We start from the raw sequence: 27942 nt of genomic DNA, 5'->3' as shown, positions 1-27942 counted from the left end.
CTTACATATATTATAGGAAGGTTAATATTATATGATTTTATTGTTTTTTTTTTATATTGCTTTGAGAAGCAGAATTTTGAGATTAACATTCGACTCAATAAAATGTACGAGTAAAACAAATTTCCTTCATGACAAGCTTTAACAAAAGTATTTTTATCTTACTAGATTTCTCTTACAATTAATATAATACGTATTTGTGTGTGTGTTGCGAAGTACAAACGTACCATAGAGTGTCAATCCGACTCTCGCGTTCTCCTCGCACACTTGAGAACGCATGATTTCTAAGAAACATATGATAGTCGAAGTCAGAGCTCGGATGTTGGTGCAGCTAGTACTATTCATTGTAAATATCAATTATAAATGAGAATGAATATATGTATAAGGAAGTTGATTCTTTTAGCTCATTAAACATCCGAACTCCACGAACGGTCGTCTTTTGCTATATTAATTAAGAACGTTAATAATTAAACGTTTGGACGGATTACAATTAAAATCATAGTTGAGCATATTAGCGCTTATTAGCGAGATTATTTTGTCCTTGTATGTATATATATAGAGCTCGTTACATCACGAGCTCCGACGTATGAGAAACAGACATGTATGCAAATATGTGCATTTAGCGAATGTTAAGGCATTTATGGTCCCTAGCGCATTCTTTCAGGGTTTCATCTCGAATACCAAGAGATATTGGCAAGTTTGTTCCTCGTCGATCGCTTTTCTGTCAGCATTGCCGTGGCTGCAAGGCGGCGACCACCTGTTTCCCGATGTGTCTCCCATTCTTTGGTACCCAGTACTATATACTCCGCAAAATTAACTTATAAATATAAATAATCTATATCGGTGGCGCGGGAGCTTTCCGAGGTATTTTATTCGAACTGGCAGCGCTGCACTGCGACTCCGCGATAGATCTACCGTCGGCCTCGTCTCTCCTGCAGAGCTCCGGCTCGTTCTGTATCCAATTCTGCGTCTGACTGTGACCCACCGTCTTCGCCGATTGCGATTCCTCGTTCTCGGACACGGCGCCCACCTCCTCCAGCAATTTCGACAAGGACGGCGCCAGACCCAATCCCAAATTACGCTCGTGGTAAACCTCCGAAATCGTGGGCGTGAGCTCGCGCGTCAGGCTCGTCAGGGAGGTAGCCAGGTTCCTCAAATTTTGCGGATGTGTCTCCGTAGATTGCGTCGCGTCGGTCTGCGCGCTGCAGATGTCCTCGTTCGCCGCCGTGGAATGCCGCGGCTTCCTCGACGAATTCGTGCCGATCTCCGTTCTCACGCTCAATCTCTCCAACACGTTAGCTGGCAACGGCGGTAACGGCTGTCGTCTCAGCACGGTAGCATGACCGTTATCCCAGTCTGTCACCGAACTGCTCGAGCTCGAGCCGGGCCTCACCGGATTCTGATCGGGATAAAGATTCCGGATGCGAGTCTGATGATTCAAGTTAAGCGCCACTGGAGGACTAGGTGTAAATGCCACGTCTGATTCACCTGGAGCGTTCGAACATAATATTAAATTTCTGTGTAAAGCTTATCTTATGAAATTTCTATACAAGATTATTTAATGTGAAATTCTCGCCGATTGAGCAAATCGTCTTTTAACATTTGAAAAAGACAGAATCAATTTGGAGGTGCTCTGTCTTGTAACTTTAAAATATTTATATGTACCTCCACCATTTTGACACGGCTGTCGTGACGCTGGTATCAAAACGTTCGGCGGTTCCATGGTCTTTCCATCTGGTTCGCCACGATGTCGTACGTAACTTGCGAACGCTCCTCCCAATCGTGGCCGTTCTACAAGGTTTTTCTCGGTATGGGCTACGGAAGCTAAACTCTCCATTGAGCTGCCTGAATCTAAGCTAAGACTTTTTGGTGCTTCCTGTGTGTCTGCAATTGATAATAATATACACATTATACCAACGAATATAAGTAATTTACATTTATTACTGTGTTACTATGTATCAATATTTGAATTTTAATTTACCAAATAATGCGAGAAGAGCTTGAAGAGCAAATTGGACAGCTCTACGTGAAGCTTGTTTGCCTGTTCTCAGTATCACTTCCGATTGCCCGACTTCCATCAAGTCAAATCCTAAGCTAGCGAACAGTTCGTGCGATCCTGATGCTCTCCAAACATGTACAGGCAATATAACTTCTTGTCCTTCTGTAGCGCAGCTGGCTCTTCTCATGGCAGCGATGACGTCTTCTGCGGCTTCCGGTGCCTAAAATATTTTTTGCGCAATTAATTAAAATCAACTTTATACCATATTTAGTTAAGCATAAATTAAAGTGAGTCAATACTTGTAAGAGCCTAGCCAAGGCGTGCAACGACGATTGACCTAATCCTAGTAGAGCTTGTAGGCTGGCGCTACATCTCGTCAGTCTTTCCTCGGGATCGCTTTGTGGGAAGAACACGGAGGACGGTATACCGTTACCGGCCGGCTCGAATCTAAATCCCACCGACATCAGGAGCTCTCGCCAACCGGTGGCCGCGCCCACCTTGTTCTCGATACTACGCTGCGTCGTATACATGGCGTTCTTCTGTCCACGATGAATTCTCTGTAACGATTTCTCTACCAGATGAAGCGTCACTCGCAGCGCGTCCCTGCTCTGCTCGGGGCCACCGCGCAATAATTCCGCTAGCGCTTGACCCATGAGCGCGACCTGATGAAACGAGAGAAAAATGATGAAATATTACGATTAAAGTTGCGAAAAACGAAACACTATATTAAAATAATTTTTTCATTCAGAACTGTCTGATATAGTGTCATAATTATAATTTAATAATTAAAACAATGTACGAAAAAAAATTCTGTAACTAAAGGAGTCTACTTTCTAGAAGATTAGATTTATCCAGGACATTTCAGAACATTAATCAATTGATTCGTTCGTTGTTTTGTATCTTACATTTGTTCAAATAGCACATACAATTCCTATCGAATATACCTTGTTGGATAATCTCGCGTCTCCACCGATAAGCAGCCAGCCGGCCCAGTTAGCGGGATGAGCAAAGTGTCTGGTATGCTGGACGGTCTGCATCGCCTCGGCCAAGGCACGGGACGCTCTGGCGCCTTGTAACATCGCGCTGTAGAACGCTCGCAATAAAATGCTGCCGGCGGTCGGTGGTACTGCCCACATCCCTATGAGCACACATTGCGCGCCCGTGCTCAGTAAGGTCTTGGCGAGATTCTGTATACCGTCTGACGTAGCGTTCGTGCAATCTACGTTGCTCCAACTTTGACCGCTGGACACAACAACCAGACGGGCGGACATTTTTAGCCTAAGTAAGTCCGCCTGGCTTATCAGGTATTCCGGTCTCTCGGACGGCTCCTCACACTGATCGGGTGAGAACGCTAAACTGCTGGTACTCCAGAAGATCGGCACCGTCAAGTGAACGCACTCCGCATCCGGTAGAGATCGCAGAACCGCCGATCTGGTAGCTTCCAATCCTGTAATGAACGAATGAGAGTCGGAAATTGTATGTAACACTTTTGTAGAATTAAAAATTTCAATATTCTAGCTGATACTAACCAGTCATTGCGCGGGCCTCCAGTAATTCGGCGACTATTTCCGACTCGGTCTCGGTAGAAGCGACGCTCTCGGCCCAACCGTACTCCTTTCGAATTTCCTCCGGCAGAACAGGATTTCCGGCGACTAGCGCGGCCACAGTAGCACCGCCTTCCAGCACAGGTGTCTTCGACCTCTTTCTGAGCGCCGCAAGGGATGGTACTACCAACAACGAAAATCTTTCGCACAGGTAATCCTCGCCTGGATTGGATTGCAAAGCCGGGAACGGTGCTAAGTAGAGAGACTTCTCCACTACGAGGATCAGCTCCTTCCGCGGCGGCGGTAGCAGATCCTCGAACGGAGCGAGGAGAAGGTCGTAGAGCACTTGTATCGGCAATGGTGCCTGCCACGTAGGTCCTTTCACGCCTCGTCCCCAACGGGCGCTTCCGGCGCGAGAGCTCACGGAACCGACGCTGAAGAGGCTGCTCAAACTGTAGGAACTGGCGTTCAAGTGATGACCCCTCGATGGGATTTTGGTAGATTCCTCAATGAGCTCGTTGCTCTCGTCCAAAAGCGCTTCGCGCGCTTGAAGGACTCTCTTTTCCAGACCTACCCCATCGTCCAACGTGGTGGAGTGGAATCGTAACAAACCGCGTCCTGGCGCTAAGCACCACGCATGCAATTCACATCCCACTTCACTGAAACGATTTCGTTCAATTATTTTAATCTATTAATAAAATCACGGAACCAACAAATTATTATGATATTAAATAACATTAGGGGAACGGGGGGTAGCCCCGGACATTATTGAAATTCAAGTATACCGCGTATCTATGGCCATTGTTTGAACATTCTGCATATGTCGAGAAGGGCATATTAGAATGTTTAAACAATGGCCATAGATACGCGATATACTTGAATTTCAATAATGTCCGGGGCTACCCTCCGTTCCCCTATATTTCGCTGTCTCTCTTCTTTAAGTTATAATAATACTCGCTTGCAAAAAGATCATACCTGTAGTACAGGATGATTCCGCGTTGCCGATCAATAATCTCAGAATAGTGAGCTGCGTCGTCCAGGGAATTACTTTTAGATCGTCTAGATCTTTCCGCCCAATTCAAAGCTTCTTCCGCTCGGTTTAGGTGGATCAATACCTTTTGCAACATCCTATACGTCTCTGATAGCAATTCGGTTCGATTGGGTTGACCGCAAGACAGGGACACACAAGTTCCGTCTAATGACTCTAAGAGATTCGCGGCCTTCTCCAAGTGTTCTACGGAGATAGTCGCTTCTGCGGCCTCCCAGTGCACGAGACCAAGTCTGTGTCTCAGTCTGGCGGCTTCTTCCCTTCTGCCCAAGCCCTCGGACAGAGACAGACCAGACTGCAGATAACTCAGAGCGCGTGGCAGGTCCCCGCACAGATGATGGAGTCGACCCAGACTCGCGAAAGCCGCCGCTCGGGCGGGTTGATCCCCCGCCGCGGCCGCAAGACTCAACGACTGTTCCTGCAATCTGATAGCTTCCTCATATTGTCCCAACGTCTCCTGGGTCATTCCCAGATTAGCACAGGCGCGGGCTTGCAATCCAGCCGCATCCAGACTCTCGGCGATCGACAGCTCCAACTGATGATGGCGTAACGCGGAATTTGGATCGTCCATCAAAAGATGTACCGCTCCCAAACCACTGGCAGCTTCAGCCTCGGCCGCTTTGTCGCCGAACCCGCGAGCAAGGGCCAATTGATGCGACAAACAACTGACGGCCTGCTCGTGATTACCTAACGCGGCGTGTACTCTGCCTGCAAATTAACATTCGAACAAATATCAATACACAGTTAATATAATTGTGTTAAAATTAGGTGACTGAAAATGTTTGCATGAATTTTGTATATAAACATATTTGCTAAAAAAGATTTCTATATGATCTCTTTTTTACGAACTTGATAAAATTAATCTATATTTAATTCTCAATTTACCTAAGTCACCGTAAGCGGCACCCCTTGCCTCGGGACTGTCCACTTCATGAGCGGTTACTAATCTCTTCTCGAAACACACCAAGGCTTCCTGTAAGTTTCCGGTAGCCTCCCGAGCTCTTCCCAATCCTCTGTACGCCCTCTCCTGATCTCTTGTGCTTTTCAACTTCAAGGCGGCTGTCAATTGTTGCTCATGACATTTGATAGCTTCTTCCAGATCACCCAAGGCCTCGTAACAATCCCCCAAGTTTCCGAGTGCTCGAGCTTTGTCGAGTAAAGCGGTGTTAGTAGTTAGCGGTTCTAAAGTTGCTAACTGTTGCTCGAAATAACCGATAGCATCCTCATAATGCGCCATATTAAGCCTAGCTATGCCCAAATTTCCTATAATAAAGAGTTATAGTTAAAAAAAGGATGGTATGTTATTTTATTCATATCTTTTCAAAAAGATTATCTGTTTATTTTTATATAATTATCTTCTTCTTGATTCTAGCACAACATTCTGTATATACGTTATATATATTGCGTTTATCTTTCTCATTTAAGCAAGAAATTTTAAATTTACATTTCGAATGTTTTATTTAAAAAAAAAATTCCAAATTTAAACATTATAAATTTAAATTACCCAATGCTTGAGCTTCAACTCCGGAGTCCGCTAGTTCTTTCGCCCTCTCCAATTGTTCTTGATAACACTTGACCGCGTGAGTGTACTGTCCCAATGCCATGTGTACGGCACCCAGATTTCCATGCGCCCTGCATTCGCCGCGCAAGTCACCAGCTTCTTGCCTCAAAGTTAATTCCTGCGTGTGAAAACCTAGAGCCTTGTCCAAGTTCTTCGTAACTCGATGAGCGATCCCCAATGCGCCATAGGCAGCCGCTTCCAAGCAACGATCGGCCGCTTGACGTGCCAAGTTCAACTGACGTTGATGCATCTTGATAGCTTCGTCGATCTCTCCCATGCGCAACAAACAGTCGCCGATATTTCCCAGAGCGCGGAACTTGCCAGCCAGATGCTTGGTCATGTGCGCAATCGCTGCGTTAAATAATTAACGATTATTTATTATATTTTTTATCATTATACATTTTATTTTTTCTACTTATTCTCCTACTTTTAATATATTAATATATAATTATAAAATATTAGTTACATTATTGTGTATGTATGTTAAAAATACGCAAAACGTGTTACCCAAATAATATTTTTGGCATTCCAAAGCGGTGTCCAGATTTTCCAGCGCCAAGTGAGCTAATCCCAGATTGCAGTAAGCTCTACCCATTCCAGATTTATCCTGCAAGTCCTTCGCTAATGCTAAATCCTGATCGTAATATCTGACCGCTTCTCGATGATTTCCCAGGCAATAGTGAGCGTATCCCAGAAAATGGCACGCTTTAGCTTCCCCTTCAACGTCGTGCAATTCTTGCGACAGCATCAGATAGTGCTCGTAATATGGCACTGCTTCCTCGAATCTGCCGCGCGAAGAAAGACAATTGGCGAGATTCAGCAGGGCACACGCCTCACCAGCCGTGTCTTTCAGTTCGCGCGCAATAGCTAAGTGAGCTCTGTAATGTCTCAATGCCGCTTCATGGCCTTGCACAGCCTGATACGCGACCGCCAAGTTTCCGTGTGTGCTGGCTTCCGAGCTACGATCGTTTACCTGAACGACATTTTTCATTAACAGAGTGTTTCACAATAATGACATACTTATTCTAGGGACGCCTTACCTCTTTGCTTATCGTTAATTCCTGTTTGTGGTACTTGATGGCTTGTTCGTAATAACCCAAGGCGTTATAAGCATTACCGATGTTTCCGTATGCTCTACCCATACCAGCTTTGTCTCCTAACGATCTCGCGATTCCCAGGTGTGCCTGATGTAGTTTCAAGGCGGCATCGTGCTCGCCGAGCAGTTGGTATACTATGCCCAGATTGCTGCAGGCTCGTCCCTCGGCCACCTTGTCTTTCGTGACCAACGCGACGTCAAGCTGTCTTTGATGCCAGAGTTTTGCTTGCGCCAAGTCGCCTATGATATTTAGAATAAAATCATGTTAACGTAAAGGAAAGTTAAAAATAGAAATAATACGTTAATGTATTGCAACATGACGTTACAGTACTTTAATAATAATTATCGTTATCATCACCTGCACATCTGGCGGCATGACCTAATCCCGCGTATGCTCTGATCTCTATCGCTCTATCTCCGAGTTCCTGAGCTATTCTCAGAACGTTCTCGTGATAAGCCATCGCCTGTCCAAAATTTCTACGATAGTGGTGAGACGATCCCAAGTTACTGAAGGCCCTCGCTTCCTCTACGCGATCACCCAGCCGTCTGGCTATCCTCAGGTGTTGCGTGTGACAGTCGACAGCGCTTTCGAACTCTCCCATCGCCAAATAGACCGCCCCGACGTTACCGATCTCGCGAGCCTCCTGCAGCCGATCCCCCATCTGCTTCACCAATTGTACGCACTGCTTATGGGAGGCCAGGGCGTTCGGCAAATCGCCGATCGCCGTGTAGACGTGTCCCAGGCTGGTCAAGGCCGACGCCGCCGCCTGCGTATCTTTGCATTTCATAGCTAGAACAAGTTGGTACCTATGAGCTGTTAAAGCCTCCTTGAAGCTGCCCTTGCTGAAGTAAGCGGCGCCTAAATTCCCGTGGGCTCTGCACTCGCCCTGCGGGTCCCCTAGGGAACGCGCCACTCCTGAAAATTTCAATTATCGGTAAACAAACTTGCTCCATTAGATCCTCAAATTCACAGATTACAAATTGAAAGGAATCAATGCAAAAATTTCTGCTCGATTTATTCTCCCGACTTATCTGCTACTTACCCAGATCCTGCTGCATGTAGTGTAATGACTTGTCCAGGGAGTTCAATGTCCAGTACGCGCTGGACAGAGCGGAGAGTACGGAACCCTTCAATTTCAAGCTGCACGTTCCGATGGTGAGCGCGGCTTCTAGCACGCCAGCGGACGCCCTGTATTGTCCAGCCCCGAGCAGCTCTTGACCAACCACGGATATAACGACGAACGGAGACTCATCGAGCTTCATCACGCGCAACTGTTGGAACGTCGGCTCTAAGGTCGGTCGCAACGGAGACTTCAGAGACGCTTCTACCAAGCCTGATAACAGCTGATGATTGGACACGTCGTGAGCTAATCCCGTACTGAAGGCAACGAGTGCTTCTCCGTAACGTCCTAGGCATTGCAGCGCTACTCCTTGTCGGTAGTACGCCTGAAAACATATCGTTAAAGATCCAAAATTGATAGGAATGCACGAAAGAATACGAGGAAGAATGCACATACCTTCGGCCACTGTGGACTCAGCTCGGTAGCTCTGACAGCATCCTGCAATGCGAGCGCAAACAATCCCATTTTGAGCCTGGCGGCTGATCTGTTCGAGTATAACACGTGACTAAGGGGGTCCAAGGCAAGGGCTTCCGTATACAATGTCGCGGCCAGGGCGTAATCTCCATTCTGGCACGCCGCGTTACTCCTGCGTACCGTTTCTAAGAATAGTGCCCTGGATCCAGCGGCCAAGGCCGACGTACCTTCGGGCTCCACCTTACAATCATCAAATTGGCACAATCTTATTTAAAGCAAATAATTTCCTGCTTTTATCAACAAATAAAACTAAGCTATTTATATAAATTAAAATAAGAAATCACATGGAAAGATCCATGGAACTAAAAGCGGCTACTAAACGAGTTATTTTTACTCTTAACTATGTGATAAATTTTATATGATTAAATCAATGATAATTAAAAAACTTTTAACTCATAACGTTAATAATATATATAGACACGAGTCATATTTTATTTTAAAAAATATAATATAAATTTGTGAAAAATTCCAAATAGAGTTAAAAGCGAAGGAGATACTTTTTATCTCAATATTTAAAAGTGATTAACATGTATAAACGATTTCTTATAAAAGACAAGGGATAAAATTAACATAAATCAGTATATCAATTAAATACTCGATTGAATTAATAAGTACGTAGGTAGACAGTTAAACGAGACTGATCAAAACACGAGATGTAACGTGTAAGCGAGGGCCAGATCCCGATTCAGGATTGGGCCCAAAGTTGCAAATAGGAACCTCGCAATTACCTCAGAGATATCCCTATGAGACATTGCTTAAGACGAGCTAGTAGCATCCTCTGGCATGGGCATCATCTGCGGCGTGCTGGCATGAAGAACAGGCCCCGGATTGAACGTGCGATACCACTATTTCTCGCCGTCCCTCGCTCTCTCGGCTCTCCTTCTCTCCCTCACGAGATGGGACTTATCTCGGCACCACGTTCCCTCGACGTCCGCTCGCAAACTAAACTCTGCACGTACGCGCGTTACATTATTGTTTCACCTCGCGCGAGCGGTAATAAGCGGGTTTCTTTTCGCTAGAACGGGCAAATGGGACCGATTAATAAAAAAGGAGGGAGGCAGGCGTCTTAGGGGGGCACCCACTGCATTCCTCAGGCACAGCCATCTTGGAATGTGACCCCGGGTCCCCCCGTCGGGCCCAGAGCGGGGCCGGCACTGCTGCCTGCCGCTTGCCCGGTGCTGTTTGCTTCTTCTATGCGCTCCTCTCCTCCTCCTCCTCCTCCTCCTCCACCTCGCCGGGCCCTCGATGAGGCCCCGGCCGTGTGTTGCCCCGCTCGTTTTGCAACACTATCATCAACATACGAGCGTGTAAATCGAGCGCGCGCGCGCGCACATACGCATACACATACACGTGGAAACGTGGGCCACGCGCGCGAAGATACGTGGGCCCGCGATGGGCCCTGATGCTCTGCTATGCAACGACAGCCGCTCCGCATCTTGCACTTCGAGTATCAAAGGGGGACCGTCTTCGTCTCGCTTCCCAAGTTCCATGTAGATTCGTTAATTAACTATATAGATCGAGGAAGATCTTCCGGAGAACAATCGGACGTTCTTTGAGCTCTTTGAGACTCCGCGTTAATCCGAGATACCGTTATGATGCGGGATACCCTGTATATGCATATGTAAAAATGTAAATGACGGGAGATCTTTATCATGCGACGAGAGGGAAAGTTATATCGACGTTGATGATTAAGAACTATGACTTTTAATGCGTATACTGAATAATGAATATGATTAAAAATTCAATTTTTTTGACTAGTTCGTGAAGATCAATCAGTGTCATAAATGTTACCTTTGATCCTCCACGTGTCGAACGTTTTTGCATTTGCAATTATTGTTTTTTAGACGTCGAAACAAAAAACGGAAAGCCGAACGAGCGTTTTAAAAAATTGTGTCCATGACGTTCCTGAGACGGCAGCTCTCAGATTATTTTTACAGTGTCCTGGAGCTCTGCCAGCTTATACTAAAAAAAAAACTGTTATTGAGAAGGAGATAAAGATATCAAAACGCATAAAAAAAACCCGTGAATCTAAGCTACTAAATAAAAATTCGAAGTGCTATTTTTATATTCTGTTAAACGGAAGATTGCATGTTAAAGAAAACTAAATACAAAATTATCTTGCATATTTTTTTTATTAACATACATCATCCTTCTATATTTACTTCTGCAACATCGATGTAGTTCTCAGGCTCGAGAAATTATTCAAAATGAAAATCGTTGAAGAGCTTTCCTTGTGTTCTATCAATTAGTGCTACACAACTTTCTGTACACAATTGTACATAAATATATCTATGTATTGTCATCTATGTACGTTGTGGCTTATATATCTATTACACACCGACTATTTTCTCGCACTTTACGAGTTTATAAAAACGACACTCTCGTATATTCGTATCTTGGACTGAGATTGCAGGAATGTAACGTCGTTGCAGAATGTTAGATTCTATAATGCTAAACGAATTATTTCACGACACACACATTCAACCAAACACAACATTTCTGCAGTTAATATGATTTTTTTGTATCGCACATCATATAAATGCAACTAGAGCCGGAGGTAGTAATATCACACAATTATACCGTGCAAAATGAAAGCTCACATCTTTTTCTTGTAAAAACGATCAAAGAGATGCACTCGCGACACGTTTGCCCTATTATGATTTTCGATATACATACATCTCTGTTATAAACATCGCCATTGAATAACGTTTCTCTCATCACATACATCTTAAATAAGAATATAAATAAACTCTAAAAAATACGTTGTACAAATACGCTTGTAAAAAATACGTCAACGTAAAACCAATATTTGCTAAATCTGAGAGAATGTATCGTGTATACGTATGTACAAAATGCGACAGACCTAAGGCCATACTTTGTTAAAAAGTTCCATGAAGGAATCATATATCATGAATGTTATGGCAACGTCTAAACATACTCGGCCTAATCGCGGAATGGTTCCCTTGTAAAATGCCGTTGGACCCTCTTTCTTCCACACTTGGATCACGCAGTCCACGCTGCTCTTGTACTTCGAAGCTTCCAATCCCTAAATGCAAAACAAATTCAGAACAATAAAGTTTAACGGCATTATAATGAGCGTGGCTCATCAATTGACGGAGTAGCAATTTTTCAATATAAATATAAAGTGTTAAATACACGCAAAACGCGTTATACGCGTACCTGCATCCTAGTTTTTATGACATCAATAGGCGTGTTTCCAAAAACTGATGCTGCGCCAGCAACCGCACCAAACGCACCGACGACCATCTTAGGAACACTTTTAGTATTGTCGCCTCCTTTGTACCAGTCTTTTAAAGTTTCCATCACGAAGAAACGGATGGCTTGATTGGATCCTTGCTTCAAGATTGTGGGCACTACTCCTTGGTATACTCCTTTAAAGCCTACATACAAAAAAAACTCGCATGTACTATTGTCAATATTACGTTTAACACTATAAATATAACTGCGTTACATTAACATTAAAAATAATTTTGGCAAATAAAATTATTTGAAGACAAATATATTTTTATGTATATAAATGTCGTTATCTATTCGTCATTATGCAAAATTTGAGAACCAAAGTTCCAATATAACTTAATGTATTAATTTTACATGTTCTCTTAACTTGTTTTATACGATATCTTTGTACGATTATCATTTAACGTGGAGACGAATTCAAGATTATTTCATAACATACTAAACCGACCGACTATACAAGCTCGTGTTGCAATCTGACCCAGTTAAACGAGTCATGTCTCTGAACTGGATTCCACAGTTAAATTGTACTTATTTAAATTACTATATAATTTTATAATATTTCTCTTTTCTTTCTGTTACAACTCGATTACAATTCAAATGTGTTCCACTTTCAATTGACAAACATATGAAAATTAATAAGAAATAAAATTTAGATATATAATATATACATATGTATAAAAGCTTGAGAAATTGGTACTTGAATCTTCTTTCTTACCGTGTTCCTTCACAATCATGCGTACACCATGGAAAAATCCTCTGAATCTTGGATTCGCCGAACGTTGATCGTTGATGAATTTCACTTTAACCGTTTCCATCGGGGTAACCGCGAAAATAGCCTCGCACACCCCGGCGCAGAGACCGGCGAGGAGCCGCCTTTGCGGATTGAGCTTTCCGTCCGCGTCCACCAACTGGTTTTTCACCGATTCAAAAGCGCCAAATCGCACCGCCGACTTCGGTATAGAGCCGTAAACCAGGACGGACAGGCCTCTGTACAAGCCGAGGAATCCGCGAGTCTTGACGGTCTTGGTGACGCAGTCGGCTATTCCCGTATATTCTTTTCCAGCACCAGCTTTCCCATCCAGCTGTAGCTGTGTTTTGACGTATTCAGTCGGATATGTGATGCAAATTTCTATCCCTCCAGTAATACCACCTGGAAAAGCAATTGTATTTTCCAATTCTTATTTATAAACGCGAAAATAGTACGTGTATATACGTGCATGCGTTAATTGGAGTTATTAACGAGGTCTTGTTGAGGAAGAGACGGGCTTTAAGTGGTCGGAGTAGTCCAAAGAATTGAAGTGCCATTCAAAAGTACAAGTAAAAGATCGTACGATTTCAATGTGCAAGAAATAGTATAAAAATATACGATTACATTGCAACGTAATTTTGCATCTTTATCCTCTAATTAATCTTACTACTAAAACTAAAAAAATTAATGATGTGTCTCTCCTTTCTTAATTAAATTTTATTTGATGCGTCCACAGTCATCAGCTCGTTAAATCGTTTTACGCGGAGTTGTCGCGTAAAGCGACCGTAATTCGAGGTCTTCATTACTATATGGAAATTCAGATAAATTCGATGACCTTGCGAGGATACGTATCCACATAAATACGCATGCAATCGCGTGAGATCGCGATCGCGCGATCCCGCGTGTTATCGTACGATTTGCCAGAGTGCACTGACTCCAAAGAAAAAAAAAGAAAAAAAAGGAGGCTCTCGTGCACGTTTCCGCGTGACGTGGGGCACCCAGACAGGTGTCAAAGGTCGGCGGGTCACGGGCAATCGCGCGAGCAAGAGCGAGAGAGAGAGAGTACGCTCTCCCGTTCCCTCCTCGGGGGAGAGAAAGAGAGACGAGGACGGAACGAGAAGGAGTAAACGTACCGGCTATGACCCCTTTGAGGCCCAGGTTGCCGGAGGCGGCGGCGGCGGCGGCGACGCCGGTCTCGCTCATCCACGGCCTGCGTGGAAACGGCAACGGGCCGTGGCACGCGCTCGCCAGCGATCGCCGCTGCTGTTGCTGCCTCGTCAGATCCATGCTCGGGCGCACCAAGACTCGTAAACTGACTCGTAAACTCGTGCTCCACGCGTTGCCGCCGCTGGACTACCGCCGAGGCTGGACTGACACCAGCGGATTGACACTCATGCGTGCGTCCCGATGAGCGCGTAACGCACCGGTTTCCCCCATATTTTCCCCCTTCCGCGATCGGCGTAACGACGTCGCCTCATTTGACGCGGTTGCTTCACCTTTCCTTGCCTTGCCTTGCCCTGCCTCGTTACGCACGGATGTATCATGATCCGCGCACACACACATGCAGGATGATCACCGGTGACTGAAGGGATCTGTTGAATTAATTGCGCTTGCTCGCACTCTCTTCTTTCTCTCTTTTATCCGCTTTCTCTTTTTCTTTCTCTCTGCGCTTAAAATAAAAAATAAAGTAAATATTTATGATTATGAAGCATAAATATTTATGCTTTAAAAAGAAAACTCGGAAAAATATAGAGGGTAACAGACCTCAGATATATGTGTTCACCAGTACGTCTTTACGGATTTTCCACGAGCGTTTACTAAGGGTTGAATGTATTGGAATATTTCGCAATATCATATATTATACATATATATCTTTCAAAAAATCAATAATTATCTCCGAAAGTTTGGATCTAAAAAATATTCCAAGTAAAAGTTTCAAGCTTGCGAGGAATCGTGGCGACTTGGAATATTCTTTAAATAAAAATCAGATGTACATATGTAGATCATCGCAGGACTGTAACAAGGACTTGAGAATATAGAAAAAGAGATCGTTCGTCGATAGCTATTGTCAGAACCATCAGCGTTCAAAACAATTGCTAAAACTTGTTCTGCAATTGAGTTTATGTGTACAAATATGTGTGTAGAAAAAAAAGTCATGTGTGGACGTGTTAAATTATATTTTAAAAATAAAAAAAACAAGTGAAAATTGAGATTGGGCCGCAGAAAATGTCTTGGCGAGGGCACCAGTCGAATCTGTCGCGGTCCTATCGGTCAGTCCATAGTCCAGGGCTAAATACAGGAGTGCTTCGTCACGGAAAAAATCGATTACCTCCTTCCAAATTCATTCTTCAGAACGTAGAGCATCGTATTACACGAGCGGTAAAAAGATATTGTAGCGAAGTTAAAGTAGAACAACTAATCTACATTCCGATTCATTCGTCGAAGGTCGCTCATAAATCTCGAGAGGTGTGACAGTCTTTTCTTTCACTCAAGTTTTCTCCATTTAATCCATTCAGACGGTATAATGTTGGTACAACGGAGATGTTGACCCGCATGATTAATGAGATGCCGAAATGTTAGGTAATTGCCGAACACGTGCTTTGCGACGATCGTTTATCATAAATGACATACAATCACGTGATCTGTTATCTCGTCGTACGATTGCAGCCGACTAAAACAGATAATTGCAGCACTGTAATAAATTTTGTATAATATATATGACATATTTCAAATAAAATATTCAAGATATATTTCATATAATATATAATTTTCACATATGAAACGAATTGTATTTTTTTTACTATTACATAAGATTGCGTTCCACAGTCAGCTGTTATCAAACCCCGATTGAAGTGTTACGCGATATGTACGCATCAATAACTGCGTTGTAGACCGTACCATGCATCGTACGATATAAAAAGACACCAGTTATTCATCACACAATGATACAAATTGACTGTCACGTATAATAAAATAAATTAGAAAGATTTTTTAAATATATAACAATGGAAAGAAAAAGTAGACTCTAAATTGAAAAATGACTCTTTAGATCTGGAATATCTTGTATATAAGAACATTTCATAAACAATGATGACTGATTATGTAGTTACATTCTTTTTTTTTTTTTTTTTAATAAATGCAACCATGTATCCGTTATTTTTACAAATAGTTACTTCCGCATATTTCGTACTCTACGATGGTATCTTAATAAAAATTATATCGTTACTTATAAATCTTACAAATATCAGGGCATACTAAAAATTAGGATGGTACTGGTTGAAAAGTGTAGATGGTATGGAGTTTTCTTTCGAGATGTACTTTTTCTACCAGCCAGGCGTCGTGTTTGCTAAACGTCGCATACGTCTGAAAGAAAGAAGAAAACGAATGATCAATCAAGCGCATTTATTACAATAAAGTTTACGTATACCGCTGCCAAATTCACTTCTTACCGAGTATTTCGATCTTGATCGCGTATCTTCTTTTCCATCTCTGCATCTGTCAAGGTTTCTAAGAATGGTGCCCACTGATCGGCCTCTGACGGAGGTCTAAAGGGAACTTCTACGGTTGGTAGAGGTGCCTCAGAAAATGCGTACGTTCTTTGATGCCACGACAATTGCCCGCGTACACTGCAAATAAATATAATGGTATTACTTGAGTAACAATCAATATCAACTGGGTATATAATAAATTTTAGTTTTGATAATAAAGTTAGTATACAATTGATAATAAAGTTAGTATACAATTTATTATTATATGCTCACAATTTGCTTGTATTCAAAATTACTTTTAACTTTGCTAATTTTTGCGAAAAATCTTTTTCTAATAATTTCGGTAATAAAACTATCATTTTACACAAAACGGTGGCACAATTACGTGGTCAGAGTACGTAAAGATTCGTTGTTTCACCTGTAAGCGATAGCGGTGACAAATTCTCCACCAAGGCCAAGCTCCGCGCAAAGCTTCATCGCAAACTTCTCTGGATTATTCTCCTTTTCAGACATATCCCATTCTACCTGATCTACTAGAGAGGTATTGCCCACGTGTATATTTAATTTAATTATAACTCTCTGATCGCATTGGTCTTCCAGAATTGTTTCCTGAGGGAACGCTTCTATTTGCTGCCTTATCGCCTGCGCGATTGCAGGAACAAAGGTTAATGGATTTAAGTCTAAATCGTCGCAGAGCACCTCGGCAAATTGTTCGGGTGTTATGAGACTTTCTGTGAAACAAACAGATATACCGTTACAATTTGTAAAAATTATCATCCAAGGATACAAGAATACATACCATTTTTATTCCAAGTAAAAGTGTCCCTTAATTTCTGGCCTTCGATTTCCATATCTAAACGTATTGGGACCAGCATTTCCTGTTGCGCCGCATTCTCCAAGTTTGCTGATGGATCTGTATCGTCGAAACTATATTGGAAATAAAATAAGAGTTATATTTTCATTATATGGGGGTCTGTTTTCTATTGCTAAACTGGTTACACTATTTCAGAGTTTAGCTTTCTTATTCCACGTGGGAAGGAAAAAGATAAACTCTGAACTAGTGCAGCCAGTTTAGCAATAGAAAACAGACCTACACAATAGAATGTACATAGAACTTGGTAGTACTTTCTTGCTTACCATAATGGAAACGTCCTAACTTTTTTATTGTGCACTCTGTTGCGATTTATTGGCGTAGCTTGAGGAACCGCATCCAGATGCGAACTGTTTGGTAGACTGGGTACCCACGCCATCGACTTCTTGGATTTACCCTCTCTAGGTGCCGGTGGTTCGGTCGAGTGCACAGACACGGCTTTGTACTTGTCGTCATTGCCCTCGATGATATCTTCCACCTCGCTGGCTCTCAACAGCGAAACACTAGACGCGAGAACGTGCTGACTCAGCCCGAGCTCCACTAATTTCTTGCGTTCGTCATTGGTTATGGATCTCCTGAACATGCCGGGGTATCTCTTGTACAGAGACCCGCGAAAGAGGCGCAGGTAATTGCCGACCTCCGACCCGATGCAGTAGTACTCCCCATTTTCCTCCACTTGGAAACTTATGGGCTTGTCTCCATAGGTGCGTAACGCCATTTTAGAGGAACTTTTGCTGCAATCAGTAAAACACAGGTCAACACGAGTATCAACAAGAATGTGAGATGATTAACGTACATTTGGGACACTATTATGTAGACAGATCAGAGAATACAAAAATACATTTGATACAAGGTTAATCGCTAGCTTTACGAAACACACAACGAAGCTCTCACCGGAGGCTAATATTATTCAGCAGGTTTATCCAGGTTCTATTTTCCTCTTAATTTGAACGTTCGCGACGCGGCGAATTTATAAAAATTAGCGCAACGATTAAATATTTATTGCAAGCGGTATAAAATGGACAGCGTCGAAAACGCCGCGAGCGTTTTTGTAGTAAATATACTTACTCCCGGGGATCTCGGACTCTCTTTATCGCACCTGGCAACAGGGATAATTCATCCACTCGCGTTTACAAGCTCTCGTAAACTCTCCTCTCCTCTCCTCCTACGTTTGTTTACGTTTCCCTCAGTTTCCCTGAAAACAGACTAGACGCACGGCATCCGCTCCGCTGGCGGATATCAAGTTTAATTTTATTTTTCTTATCGTAGATCAACGAATGCCGGGAGAGGGGAATCCGGTGCCGAATCATCTGTTGCGATTCGTTGAACGAGCCTAAAGGCGAACTCGCAAGTGATCGAGGAAGCCATAGCGACGTGCGCGCGCCAATCAAGTTCGAACATCACGTACGGTCTATTCTTCTTGAGGTTTTTCCGCTTGAAATGAAGTAAAATGAATTTTAAAAAGGAAAAATATTGAGGAGAAAAAATAAAAAAGAAAAAAAAGTATACAGAAAATGCATTGACAGAAAAAAAGAGAGAAAGCGAGCGAGAGATTCGTAGGGATTTAGAAATAACGGACCTAACGCCGAGCGCACACGCGCATTCCACGGGGGCCAATCGGGGGCGAGCCGCTTATCGATAACTGGAAAACGGAGTACGGAGTACGGAGAGGCCCGTCACCTATCCCCTACATGTGCGCGAGGCCTGCGTGGCCCGATAGCCGTGTCAGCGGCAGCGAAGTGTCACAAGGTGCCCCGGTGCATCACACGTCACGCACGCACAACAGAGGCCCCAAGGTTCCCCGGGGGGCGGACGACGTCTCTCCCGTCCTCGCTTCGCGGATAAAATCGTTCGACCCTACTCGCCCCTCCTCCCCGCCACCGCCGTCGCCGCCGCCGCCGCCGTCGGTCGCTGTTAAATAGACAGGTAATTTAATGAGGCACGGCGCGAGCAGTTGCGGCGGCCACGCTCCAGATGCAACCGTTCGAGATTCTACGTAATGTGTTTGCAAACGCTTTTTTACTCCGCTCTTTAATTGTCCCGCGAGACCGCCATGCCGTCGCTTATCTCGCCTCGCGCCCCGCGCGAGATTATCTATCGACGAGGCGTCTCCCCAGGGTCCCAGCCTCGGCCAAGCTCCGTGTTTAAATGACAGCTCGAATTCGCTCGGCGGGGGAGTTAGCGCTACGGCACTATAGATTCTGGACATTGATCCAATCCCGAGTTCGCTATATAGCGAAATCTTATTTAATTTCGCTGCAGACGTGCCTCTCTCTCTCTCTCTCTCCCTCTTTCTCTCTCCAGTGTCCGAAAGTCTGTTGCCGCTCCTCCGCGAGTTTCTCGGCTGTCGAAAATTTTGGAACTTCCAACTTCCATTACGCCACAGTTCACAACTTCGACCTTAATATCAGTTTGATGTAATTAGATTGTAGTTACGTGTTGAGGTAAATTCAGTTTTATATACAACGATATTTGTATAACATTAACGATTATTCGTTTTATTATTAAGAAGCTAACATAAGGTATTGTTATGTGATTAGAGATCAGATGATTACTCCGATTATTTTTGGGAAGAAGATAGTTAAATTGATGGAAAGTGGATAAGAGTAGTGATAGTTCTATACATATTCATATAAGTGACATTAGAGATTTCATATTTCTTTGTGTATGTGTAGTGATTGTAAATTTACTTTGACTTACTTACGTTTTGTTACATGCGCTACCGTAGACAAGATGACGGATTCAAAGTATTTTACCACCACGAAGAAGGGAGAGATATTTGAGCTCAAGTCGGAGCTGAACAATGAGAAGAAAGAGAAGAAGAAGGAAGCTGTGAAGAAGGTAAATAAAAAGGATCCGTTATTGTATACCTTTTAGTATTTCTAGCTTTTAGACGAGTGATAACTTTGGCCTTGCTAGTAATACTTTAATATGATGCGAATAGTAAGCATTTTCATGCAGAATACTTGAAACAGAAGGTAATTTGGATATTATTCAGGTAAGTTGCAAAATCTAAGACGCAAGGAGACTTGAATCTTATAATTTCAATAATTTCTTTCTACAAGAATACTTCTTGTATGTATAATACTCTTTTAGGTTTTAATAATCCCCTGATTATCCTTGAATTTATTAATATATTGAGAACATGTCATGTATATGGTAGATGATGAGAAGCATATTCGATGTATCTTAATTAAAAAACAAGAATTAAGAAAGTAATGCTGATGCATGTAGTCTAGCAAAACGTACTTGTCTCTGATTGTGTCACTGTGCTTCTTTTAGTAAAGTGTATCACGTATGGAACCAAAAGTATGTGTGAATAATAAATATATAATGTAGTAATGTATGATAGCAATTACACAGACGTTAAATGCCTCCTCTTAGAAAATGATATCAAGAACAAGATTGATTTTAATAAATGAAAATGATAGATCTGTACCCGTTAAGAACGTTATAGTTGCATTGTAATAACGCAGGTGTATTGTTGACTGTCTGTCCAGGTGATTGCTTCCATGACAGTAGGGAAAGACGTGTCTGCGTTGTTTCCCGATGTGGTGAACTGCATGCAGACCGACAATCTGGAACTGAAAAAGCTGGTGTACCTGTACCTGATGAACTACGCCAAGAGCCAACCGGACATGGCCATCATGGCGGTCAACACGTTCGTCAAGGTAACGTAGCTTAGAAACTCGTCATTCAATTCGCCATCACGATTTTACTATATATAACGCACCTTTACCCTCTTACATATTTCTTAATAACACTTGGATGATGTTCAGAGTCTGTCTCTAACGAGAGGCAAACTAGAGAATTGTTCGCCGTTATGTATTCCCAATGACGGCCGTTGGAATTGTAAATATAATCTTCTTTAACGGATATCATCCTCGTTGCGTTACATTTTACAGCGTGCCTCGCACTGTATACAGACTGTGCTTTGCAAATTACAGCTTGCACAGAGCTGTCTGCGTTATGGGACGGAATGTAACTTTTTCGTTCATTACGATCGAATTGTTTGTTTTTCAAAGGGCACGAGTCTGGATTTTGGTTGTTCCAATACTTAATTTTAATAACAAAAAGACTAATAAATTACTTTCTGGACGATGAATAACGTAATACGCGATAAATCTTTTTCCCCACTTTTTCATGATGTCATGTTATGGGACCAAATTCCAGAATGTACTCCGTTAGGCAGACTATTATATTAATATGTACATCCATAATACATGATTAATTTACCAAATGACTGATGAATTAATAGTGATTTAAAATCTCGTTATTCTTTTCACGCTAATGCACTGACATATACATCTTGTTTCTTCCGGAATTAAGCATGTTATTTTGAGAGATCACGCAATTTTTTATCTATACATGCGAAACAAAACGCTTGAAACAAAAATGTACATTCTTCACTGATGCTGTTTTTTTATAATATAAATATATTAAATTAATTCTTATATTGCAGTTGTGATACGAGTTTTGAATCGAGGAATGATAGATTCGAACATTAATCTTTTACTCGTAAATTTCTAATGTGCAGCAGCATGAAAATTGTGATTATTTAAATGTTTAATTTATACATATGACTGCATCACCAATCGATACTTGTATAAAGATAATATTTACTAATTGCACGCAATTTGTATCATACTCAAAATTTTAGTGTATCTAATGAATGTAATTCGTGTTAAAAATAATATCTTAATAATGCGATTAACATAAATATTTGTAAATATATACTTTTCTTTATATGTATATATATACATATATATATATAATATATGTTAGATGATATACCGTTTATCTCTATTTGCATGGCGCTAATATTGGTGTAACACAATTCTTAATTTTCTATTCGCAAAGTTATGCCGCTACGATTGTAAAGAAAGAGAGAAAGAACTAACGAAGAATAATACCTCGTGCTCTTTAAAAAATGACCAGTTCTCGATTACACACTACTTTAAATGGCTGATAAGTATAGTATTTAACACTTAATGAAAAATGGTGACGGTGACCAATTTGACCTTTTTCGTTCTGACACGCAAAAGGAGCTAGCGACATCTCCGATGACAAAGGTACCAATGCTACTTTCTACTTTGTTAAAGTGGGTTGAGATAGATAGCCACTACTGTGACTAGACTTGAATCCCTGGCTTGCCCGATTTTTGCGCAGGACTGCGAAGACCCGAATCCGCTGATACGCGCGCTAGCAGTTCGCACGATGGGCTGCATACGTGTCGACAAGATAACCGAGTATCTGTGCGAGCCGCTGCGCAAGTGCCTGAAGGACGAGGACCCGTATGTACGCAAGACCGCAGCCGTGTGCGTCGCCAAACTTTATGACATTAATGCAGCCTTGGTCGAGGACCAGGGATTCCTGGATCAGTTGAAGGATCTTCTGTCCGACAGCAATCCAATGGTACGTAAAGCTATCCTCTCTTATGTCACAGAGCTTGATGTAACTGAAATAATATAACAAACGTTTTAAGATCTTATACTTATTTATACAGATATTTGATAAAATATTGTTAGAAGCGGTAACAGAACAAAGGAAATTTTTATTAAACGAAAAAGATTTTAATTTACCTGAAGATAACAACACTGCAGATAATACATGCCGTGTGTTATTAGGTTGTCGCAAATGCGGTAGCTGCTCTGTCCGAGATCAACGAGGCCAGTCCGAGCGGTCAACCGTTGGTTGAAATGAACTCGCAGACCATAAACAAGCTGCTTACGGCGCTCAACGAGTGTACGGAATGGGGCCAAGTTTTCATCCTGGATTCACTGGCGAATTATCCGCCCAGAGACGATCGCGAGGCACAAAGCATTTGCGAACGGATCACTCCGCGTCTGGCGCACGCTAACGCTGCAGTCGTGCTTTCTGCTGTCAAAGTAAATGCAGATAAATAACGGGTTCAGAAGAAGAATGCGATTAGCCCTATCTTATACAATTTATCAAATGTTCTACTATGTAACTTCTATGCGGGCTCATCAATTTCTCTCTCTTCTCTTATTTAAATTTATCTTCAAGTCTTCGCTAACAGAAAGATAATTTTATATTAATCGGATGTACATTGACATTTTAGGTATTAATGAAATTGATGGAGATGCTGCAGTCCGAGTCGGATTTTGTTGCTACACTTACGAAGAAATTGGCGCCTCCTCTCGTCACGTTATTAAGCTCCGAACCGGAAGTTCAGTACGTCGCATTGAGAAATATCAATCTCATTGTGCAAAAGCGACCAGATATTCTGAAACACGAGATGAAAGTATTCTTCGTCAAGTACAACGATCCCATTTACGTAAAATTGGAGAAGCTGGACATTATGATTCGTTTAGCGTCACAGGCCAACATCGCGCAAGTCCTGTCGGAGCTGAAGGAGTACGCCACCGAAGTCGACGTGGATTTCGTTAGGAAAGCTGTGAGAGCCATAGGTCGCTGCGCCATAAAAGTCGAGCCATCTGCGGAGCGTTGCGTCTCCACATTACTGGACCTGATACAAACGAAAGTAATTAAATTAAAAGATATTACGAGACCTAAAATAGAATAGCAAATTTTAGGGTATATCTTTAACATAATTTAATATTTCAAATATTCTATCAAAATTTAATATTTCAAAATTAATTGATTATTGATTAATCGATACCTCTAATTTTCCTCAGGTGAATTACGTTGTCCAAGAAGCGATTGTAGTAATAAAAGATATCTTCCGCAAGTATCCTAATAAATACGAAAGCATAATTTCGACTCTGTGCGAAAATCTTGACACGCTCGATGAGCCTGAGGCGCGTGCCTCCATGATATGGATCATCGGAGAATACGCGGAGCGTATCGACAACGCTGACGAGTTGCTTGAGAGCTTCTTGGAGGGATTCCACGACGAGAACACGCAGGTGCAGCTGCAGTTGCTCACCGCGATTGTCAAACTGTTCCTCAAGAGGCCCACGGATACGCAAGAGTTGGTTCAGCAGGTGCTCAGCCTGGCCACGCAGGATTCCGACAATCCTGATCTGCGAGACCGCGGTTTCATCTACTGGCGGCTGCTCAGCACCGATCCGGCAGCGGCTAAGGAGGTCGTGCTCGCGGAAAAGCCTCTAATCTCGGAGGAGACGGATCTGCTGGAACCGACCTTGTTAGACGAATTGATTTGCCATATCTCGAGCTTGGCGTCCGTGTATCACAAACCACCCACGGCATTCGTAGAAGGCAGAGCGGCTGGTGCTAGAAAGTCGTTACCCGCTAGAAGTAACTCAAACGAGGACTCCACCCGCACAACTGCACAACAACCCCATGCGCAGGTCATACCCGCTCAGGACTCCCTAATCGGCGACCTTCTTAGCATGGATATTGGTGAGCAAATCCTAAATTAAAAGTAGAATTAAAATTAGAAAATTAAAATGTACAATAATATTAAAGTATAATATGTGAATGTTTCAGTTTTTGCAAAAATTGCGAGCATGCCGTTATTCCTTATTTTTCTATATGATATTTTTCGCAGATAAAAAATTATACTTGTTCACTTATTTTATTCCAGGTGGCCCGGCGTTGGTCACACCAGCGCCTGCACCAGCGTCCACGGGAATAGGATTGGATCTTTTAGGCGGTGGTCTCGACGGAATCCTGAACAACGATAGCACGAACGCGCAACCAGCCGTTTCTCAGAGCACCACGGGTCTCCTCGGCGACATATTCGGCTTCAACCAAGGTCCCACGCCTTACATACCTCCCAAAGTTAATTGGTTACCAGCCGAAAAGGGCAAAGGCTTTGATATCTGGGGCACATTCTCGAGAAAGTAATTAATACAGAGCGATATATATGATACACATTAATGAATATAGAGGTCTTGCGATATACAACTCTTTGATTGCAAATAATTATACCGCGCAAAATGTGTCATAGGAATGGGCAAATTAGCATGGACATGACCTTCACGAACAAGGCGATGCAACCTATGGGAGGATTCGCGATACAGCTCAACAAGAATAGCTTCGGTTTGACGCCAGCGGCCCCGTTACAAGTGGCGGCTCCCCTGAGTCCCGGATCGAGTATAGAAACGAATATTATACTGTCCACTACCGGTGCGGTGCAACGCATGGAGCCCTTGAGCAATCTGCAGGTTGCTATCAAAAACAACATCGACGTTTTCTATTTCGCGTGTATCGTGCCTATGAATGTATACTTCGTGGAAGACGGACAATTGGACAAGAGGGTGTTTCTTTCCACCTGGAAAGACATACCTGCACAGAATGAGGTATCACTCGTCCACTTTTTTCTATATTTATAAAAAAAAAGGATTATTGTGGGACTCATTAATAGAGGGGAGAAAAATCTTCAAGAGACATATCTCACATTTGCAGGTACAGTATACGCTAAACGGAGTAATGTTGACCGCGGATCAAGTGGTGCAAAAGATGCAACAGAATAATGTCTTCACGATCGCCAAGAGGAATGTGGAAGGACAGGATATGCTTTATCAGTCTCTCAAGTTGACGAACAATGTCTGGGTATTGAATGAGCTGAAAATTCAGCCAGGCAATCCCGACGTCACGGTACGTTTAACACAGAGCATTACGTTTAAATCTTTCCAACGCGATTGTTTCTGAAACTAATGGTTATTTAGAAGAAATGTATTTAGTTCTAAGTCAATCTTAGATCAATTGATAGATCAATAATATATATTTTATCTTGAATTAGAATACATCCTTTTCTAACAGCCACTAGTTATGAAGAATAATTGCATAAAAGGATGTTATATGGGATATTTTATACTTCTTATATACATTTATCTCAAATTTTATTTTATCGTTAATTTCGCGTTTTTCGTAATTGGTCTCTTCTTTTCTCGTTGCAGTTGTCCCTGAAATCTCGATCCGTAGAAGTCGCCCCAGGAGTATTTCAATCGTACAATGCGATTTTACATTCTTAAGTTTTCTCCTTTCCCGTCAATTAGGATATTGCTATAAGATGCGAATTAAAAAAAAAGACATAAATACGCGAACATGCGCAACAGCTTATTTATAGAAGCTATCTATGTACATCCGCATGAGACTCGAGAGTATCTTGAAACACAGTACTACACAGGAATCTCTGTTACAGATTGTCGAATTTATTATAAAAACGATCACAGGCGTGTATGGAAATAAAGATTTATGATCACGTCTATATCCTTATTTATACGCCTTTTTCACATTTTGTATGTCAGAGATATATATTTTACATACATGTCTTAGGTACATTTTCATGGCTGCAGGACGTAACATACAGTCGGGAAAAATCAATATAAAAATTAATTATAGTCTTTATCGAGTTTGCTAAAACGTTCGCAGCAAAAACTTTATAGAACATTAAATTGGTTCAATTGTGTACATATACATAAAATTTGGTTCAAAATATATTTTTATTCGTTATATTTTAAAAATATATGAAATCCAGTTATAAAATATTTTAAAATCTTATAACTGGATATATGTTCTAAAACATATAATTGGATTTGTGTCTTAAGAGAAATCCAATTTAAACTCGGGAATATTTACACGAATCAATGATTTTACATCTATTTCAAATAACTATTATTCAAAATAATTTAATTATCAATATTAAATAGCAGTAAATCAACTTGCGATAATAAAGGATCATTTTTTAAGTTCCTAAAAAAATGTCTGCAGATTGACCACATTTACTGCAACGTATCCTGTACGTTACACAGGTAGGTTGTATCTCACAGTGAAATAACGCTATAGTACGTAATGTGATTGTGTTTATTTATCGAATATAAAGAGAAGCATCGAATACATTATCGCATAAAATTAACACTGGACCTTTCTTCTAAAAGAGCATCCCTCAGTTAATCGTGCTTTCCCGCCTGTCGGCGTGCAAAGTATCGTACGGCAGCCGTCACATTCTACCGGCCTCTGGGCGTGTGAGAAGATTGTTTTGATGGCGTAGCACCCCGGGCATTTGACGTCCATAAAATAACTGTTGGGCTTCTGTACGAGCCTCTTCAGCTTGTGTTTTCTCTTCTCCTCGATGGGACTCGGATGGAGAAAATCTCTGGCCAGCGGCATTCTGCAAGAACAGATCCGGTTGTCAAAAAAACTCGTGCTCGGAACAGATTCACAAATATCTCGTGTCAAAATAACAATAAAACAAGTGCAATTTCTTCCATTAGTATACAAGATGTATACACAACATTGTGCAATCTTGTGGGGTAACCAGTGACAGTGGGATCGCGCAAGAGCTCGAAGATCGCGAATAACGCGAGCTCGGCTCGTCGAACGTTTCACCGACACGGATGCGATAGTCCTTAACGTTAAATTAACAAGTAGATACCGTACAAAATTTGCCTACTGTGTAATGGGCGATACCGCAAAGGGGTAGGAAGCGCGGACGGCATGCCGCATACGATATGCGGGCGCGAATAACTCGATTCCCGGGCCGGGCGAGGCCGGCGGGTCGCGGCCAAGCGGAATTCGCACGACGGCGAACGAAACGGCGCGGATACTTACGTGATTCGCAGAGTATTTCGCCTTAAATCCGATAATTACAGTCGTAACCACGTGTTTACAGGACAACGTTACGCACTGGAAAGGAACATTGTTCGACGTAAGGCGAAACACTTAAAACCCCAGGCACCTCGGCAGCGTCGCCAACTGTCCTTCGGCGCGCGGATCGTTGAAAATATCCGATTGGCTGGTCCGGTGAAAAAACTCCAGGCACCGAGGGGCTGTGAGTGGCTGTGG

The 27942-nt window shown here is 42.4% G+C and overlaps 5 protein-coding genes and 1 long non-coding RNA gene across 10 annotated transcripts; 1 reads left to right on the top strand and 5 right to left on the bottom strand.

Annotated features, from left to right (window-relative positions):
• Window positions 1-35: 35 nt before the first annotated feature.
• LOC139818062 (uncharacterized) lies at window positions 36-10080 on the bottom strand. The gene is made up of 15 exons (XM_071786480.1): window positions 9569-10080; window positions 8763-9020; window positions 8289-8691; window positions 7604-8161; window positions 7190-7485; window positions 6657-7122; window positions 6093-6500; window positions 5474-5851; window positions 4516-5296; window positions 3526-4199; window positions 2941-3443; window positions 2296-2658; window positions 1979-2216; window positions 1663-1881; window positions 36-1485 (listed from the first exon to the last, which is right to left on the bottom strand). Exons 1-15 carry the CDS (start codon window positions 9590-9592, stop codon window positions 833-835), a joined length of 6222 nt encoding a protein of 2073 aa, XP_071642581.1. The 5' UTR covers window positions 9593-10080; the 3' UTR covers window positions 36-832.
• Window positions 10081-10953: 873 nt separating this feature from the next.
• Window positions 10954-15444, bottom strand: Sea (mitochondrial citrate transporter scheggia). Of its 2 annotated transcripts, none has more exons than XM_071786491.1 (4): window positions 13980-15444; window positions 12814-13248; window positions 12021-12241; window positions 10954-11886 (listed from the first exon to the last, which is right to left on the bottom strand). In XM_071786491.1, exons 1-4 carry the CDS (start codon window positions 14131-14133, stop codon window positions 11704-11706), a joined length of 993 nt encoding a protein of 330 aa, XP_071642592.1. In that variant the 5' UTR covers window positions 14134-15444; the 3' UTR covers window positions 10954-11703. The 2 variants fall into 2 exon arrangements, with proteins under 2 accessions (XP_071642592.1, XP_071642593.1); XM_071786492.1 differs by lacking the exon at window positions 13980-15444 and adding an exon at window positions 13316-13431.
• Window positions 15445-15957: 513 nt separating this feature from the next.
• Window positions 15958-18581, bottom strand: Snr1 (SWI/SNF related, matrix associated, actin dependent regulator of chromatin, subfamily b, member 1). The gene is made up of 6 exons (XM_071786490.1): window positions 18274-18581; window positions 17472-17939; window positions 17134-17261; window positions 16753-17065; window positions 16296-16472; window positions 15958-16209 (listed from the first exon to the last, which is right to left on the bottom strand). The coding sequence occupies exons 2-6, from the start codon at window positions 17921-17923 to the stop codon at window positions 16170-16172; spliced, it is 1110 nt and encodes a 369-aa protein (XP_071642591.1). The 5' UTR covers window positions 17924-17939; window positions 18274-18581; the 3' UTR covers window positions 15958-16169.
• Window positions 18582-18945: 364 nt separating this feature from the next.
• Window positions 18946-26359, top strand: Ap-1-2beta (adaptor protein complex 1/2, beta subunit). Of its 4 annotated transcripts, none has more exons than XM_071786486.1 (12): window positions 18946-19131; window positions 19934-20046; window positions 20706-20876; window positions 22251-22277; window positions 22375-22620; window positions 22833-23093; window positions 23288-23710; window positions 23865-24552; window positions 24737-24995; window positions 25103-25454; window positions 25561-25752; window positions 26055-26359. In XM_071786486.1, exons 2-12 carry the CDS (start codon window positions 19939-19941, stop codon window positions 26127-26129), a joined length of 2802 nt encoding a protein of 933 aa, XP_071642587.1. In that variant the 5' UTR covers window positions 18946-19131; window positions 19934-19938; the 3' UTR covers window positions 26130-26359. The 4 variants fall into 4 exon arrangements, with proteins under 4 accessions (XP_071642587.1, XP_071642585.1, XP_071642588.1 ...); XM_071786484.1 differs by lacking the exon at window positions 18946-19131 and adding an exon at window positions 19170-19201; XM_071786485.1 differs by lacking the exon at window positions 18946-19131 and adding an exon at window positions 19344-19649.
• LOC139818070 (uncharacterized) lies at window positions 22503-22914 on the bottom strand. Its single transcript, XR_011733375.1, has 2 exons — window positions 22788-22914; window positions 22503-22663 (listed from the first exon to the last, which is right to left on the bottom strand). It is a non-coding gene; the product is annotated as an uncharacterized lncRNA (long non-coding RNA).
• A 584-nt stretch (window positions 26360-26943) lies between the features above and the next one.
• Window positions 26944-27869, bottom strand: Rps27 (ribosomal protein S27). Its single transcript, XM_071786496.1, has 2 exons — window positions 27709-27869; window positions 26944-27268 (listed from the first exon to the last, which is right to left on the bottom strand). Exon 2 carries the CDS (start codon window positions 27265-27267, stop codon window positions 27010-27012), a length of 258 nt encoding a protein of 85 aa, XP_071642597.1. The 5' UTR covers window position 27268; window positions 27709-27869; the 3' UTR covers window positions 26944-27009.
• Window positions 27870-27942: the final 73 nt, after the last annotated feature.

This window comes from Temnothorax longispinosus, chromosome 8 (assembly GCF_030848805.1).
Source record: "Temnothorax longispinosus isolate EJ_2023e chromosome 8, Tlon_JGU_v1, whole genome shotgun sequence".
Lineage (NCBI taxonomy): Eukaryota > Metazoa > Arthropoda > Insecta > Hymenoptera > Formicidae > Temnothorax > Temnothorax longispinosus.
Note: the sequence above shows the minus strand (reverse complement) of the source record. Positions and strands in the feature narration are given on the sequence as shown.

Excerpts from the sequence above, each read along its gene's own strand:
- LOC139818062 (XM_071786480.1), bottom strand. The coding sequence starts at position 9,592 with ATGTCTCATAGGGATATCTCTGAG. Across the intron at positions 8,692-8,762 it reads TGAGTCCACAGTGGCCGAAG|GCGTACTACCGACAAGGAGT; the intron begins GTATGTGCATTC and ends ATATGTTTTCAG. Across the intron at positions 1,882-1,978 it reads AGCTCTTCTCGCATTATTTG|ACACACAGGAAGCACCAAAA; the intron begins GTAAATTAAAAT and ends TATCAATTGCAG.
- Sea (XM_071786491.1), bottom strand. The coding sequence starts at position 14,133 with ATGGATCTGACGAGGCAGCAACAGCAGCGGCGATCGCTGGCGAGCGCG. Across the intron at positions 13,249-13,979 it reads CCTCAAAGGGGTCATAGCCG|GTGGTATTACTGGAGGGATA; the intron begins GTACGTTTACTC and ends TTGCTTTTCCAG. Across the intron at positions 12,242-12,813 it reads CATGATTGTGAAGGAACACG|GCTTTAAAGGAGTATACCAA; the intron begins GTAAGAAAGAAG and ends TTTTGTATGTAG.
- Snr1 (XM_071786490.1), bottom strand. The coding sequence starts at position 17,923 with ATGGCGTTACGCACCTATGGAGACAAGCCCATAAGTTTCCAAGTGGAG. Across the intron at positions 17,066-17,133 it reads TTTTACTTGGAATAAAAATG|AAAGTCTCATAACACCCGAA; the intron begins GTATGTATTCTT and ends TTTGTTTCACAG. Across the intron at positions 16,473-16,752 it reads GTCACCGCTATCGCTTACAG|TGTACGCGGGCAATTGTCGT; the intron begins GTGAAACAACGA and ends ATTTATTTGCAG.
- Ap-1-2beta (XM_071786484.1), top strand. The coding sequence starts at position 19,180 with ATGCAACCGTTCGAGATTCTAC. Across the intron at positions 22,621-22,832 it reads TGTCCGACAGCAATCCAATG|GTTGTCGCAAATGCGGTAGC; the intron begins GTACGTAAAGCT and ends GTGTGTTATTAG. Across the intron at positions 25,455-25,560 it reads ACATACCTGCACAGAATGAG|GTACAGTATACGCTAAACGG; the intron begins GTATCACTCGTC and ends TCACATTTGCAG.
- Rps27 (XM_071786496.1), bottom strand. The coding sequence starts at position 27,267 with ATGCCGCTGGCCAGAGATTTTCTCCATCCGAGTCCCATCGAGGAGAAG.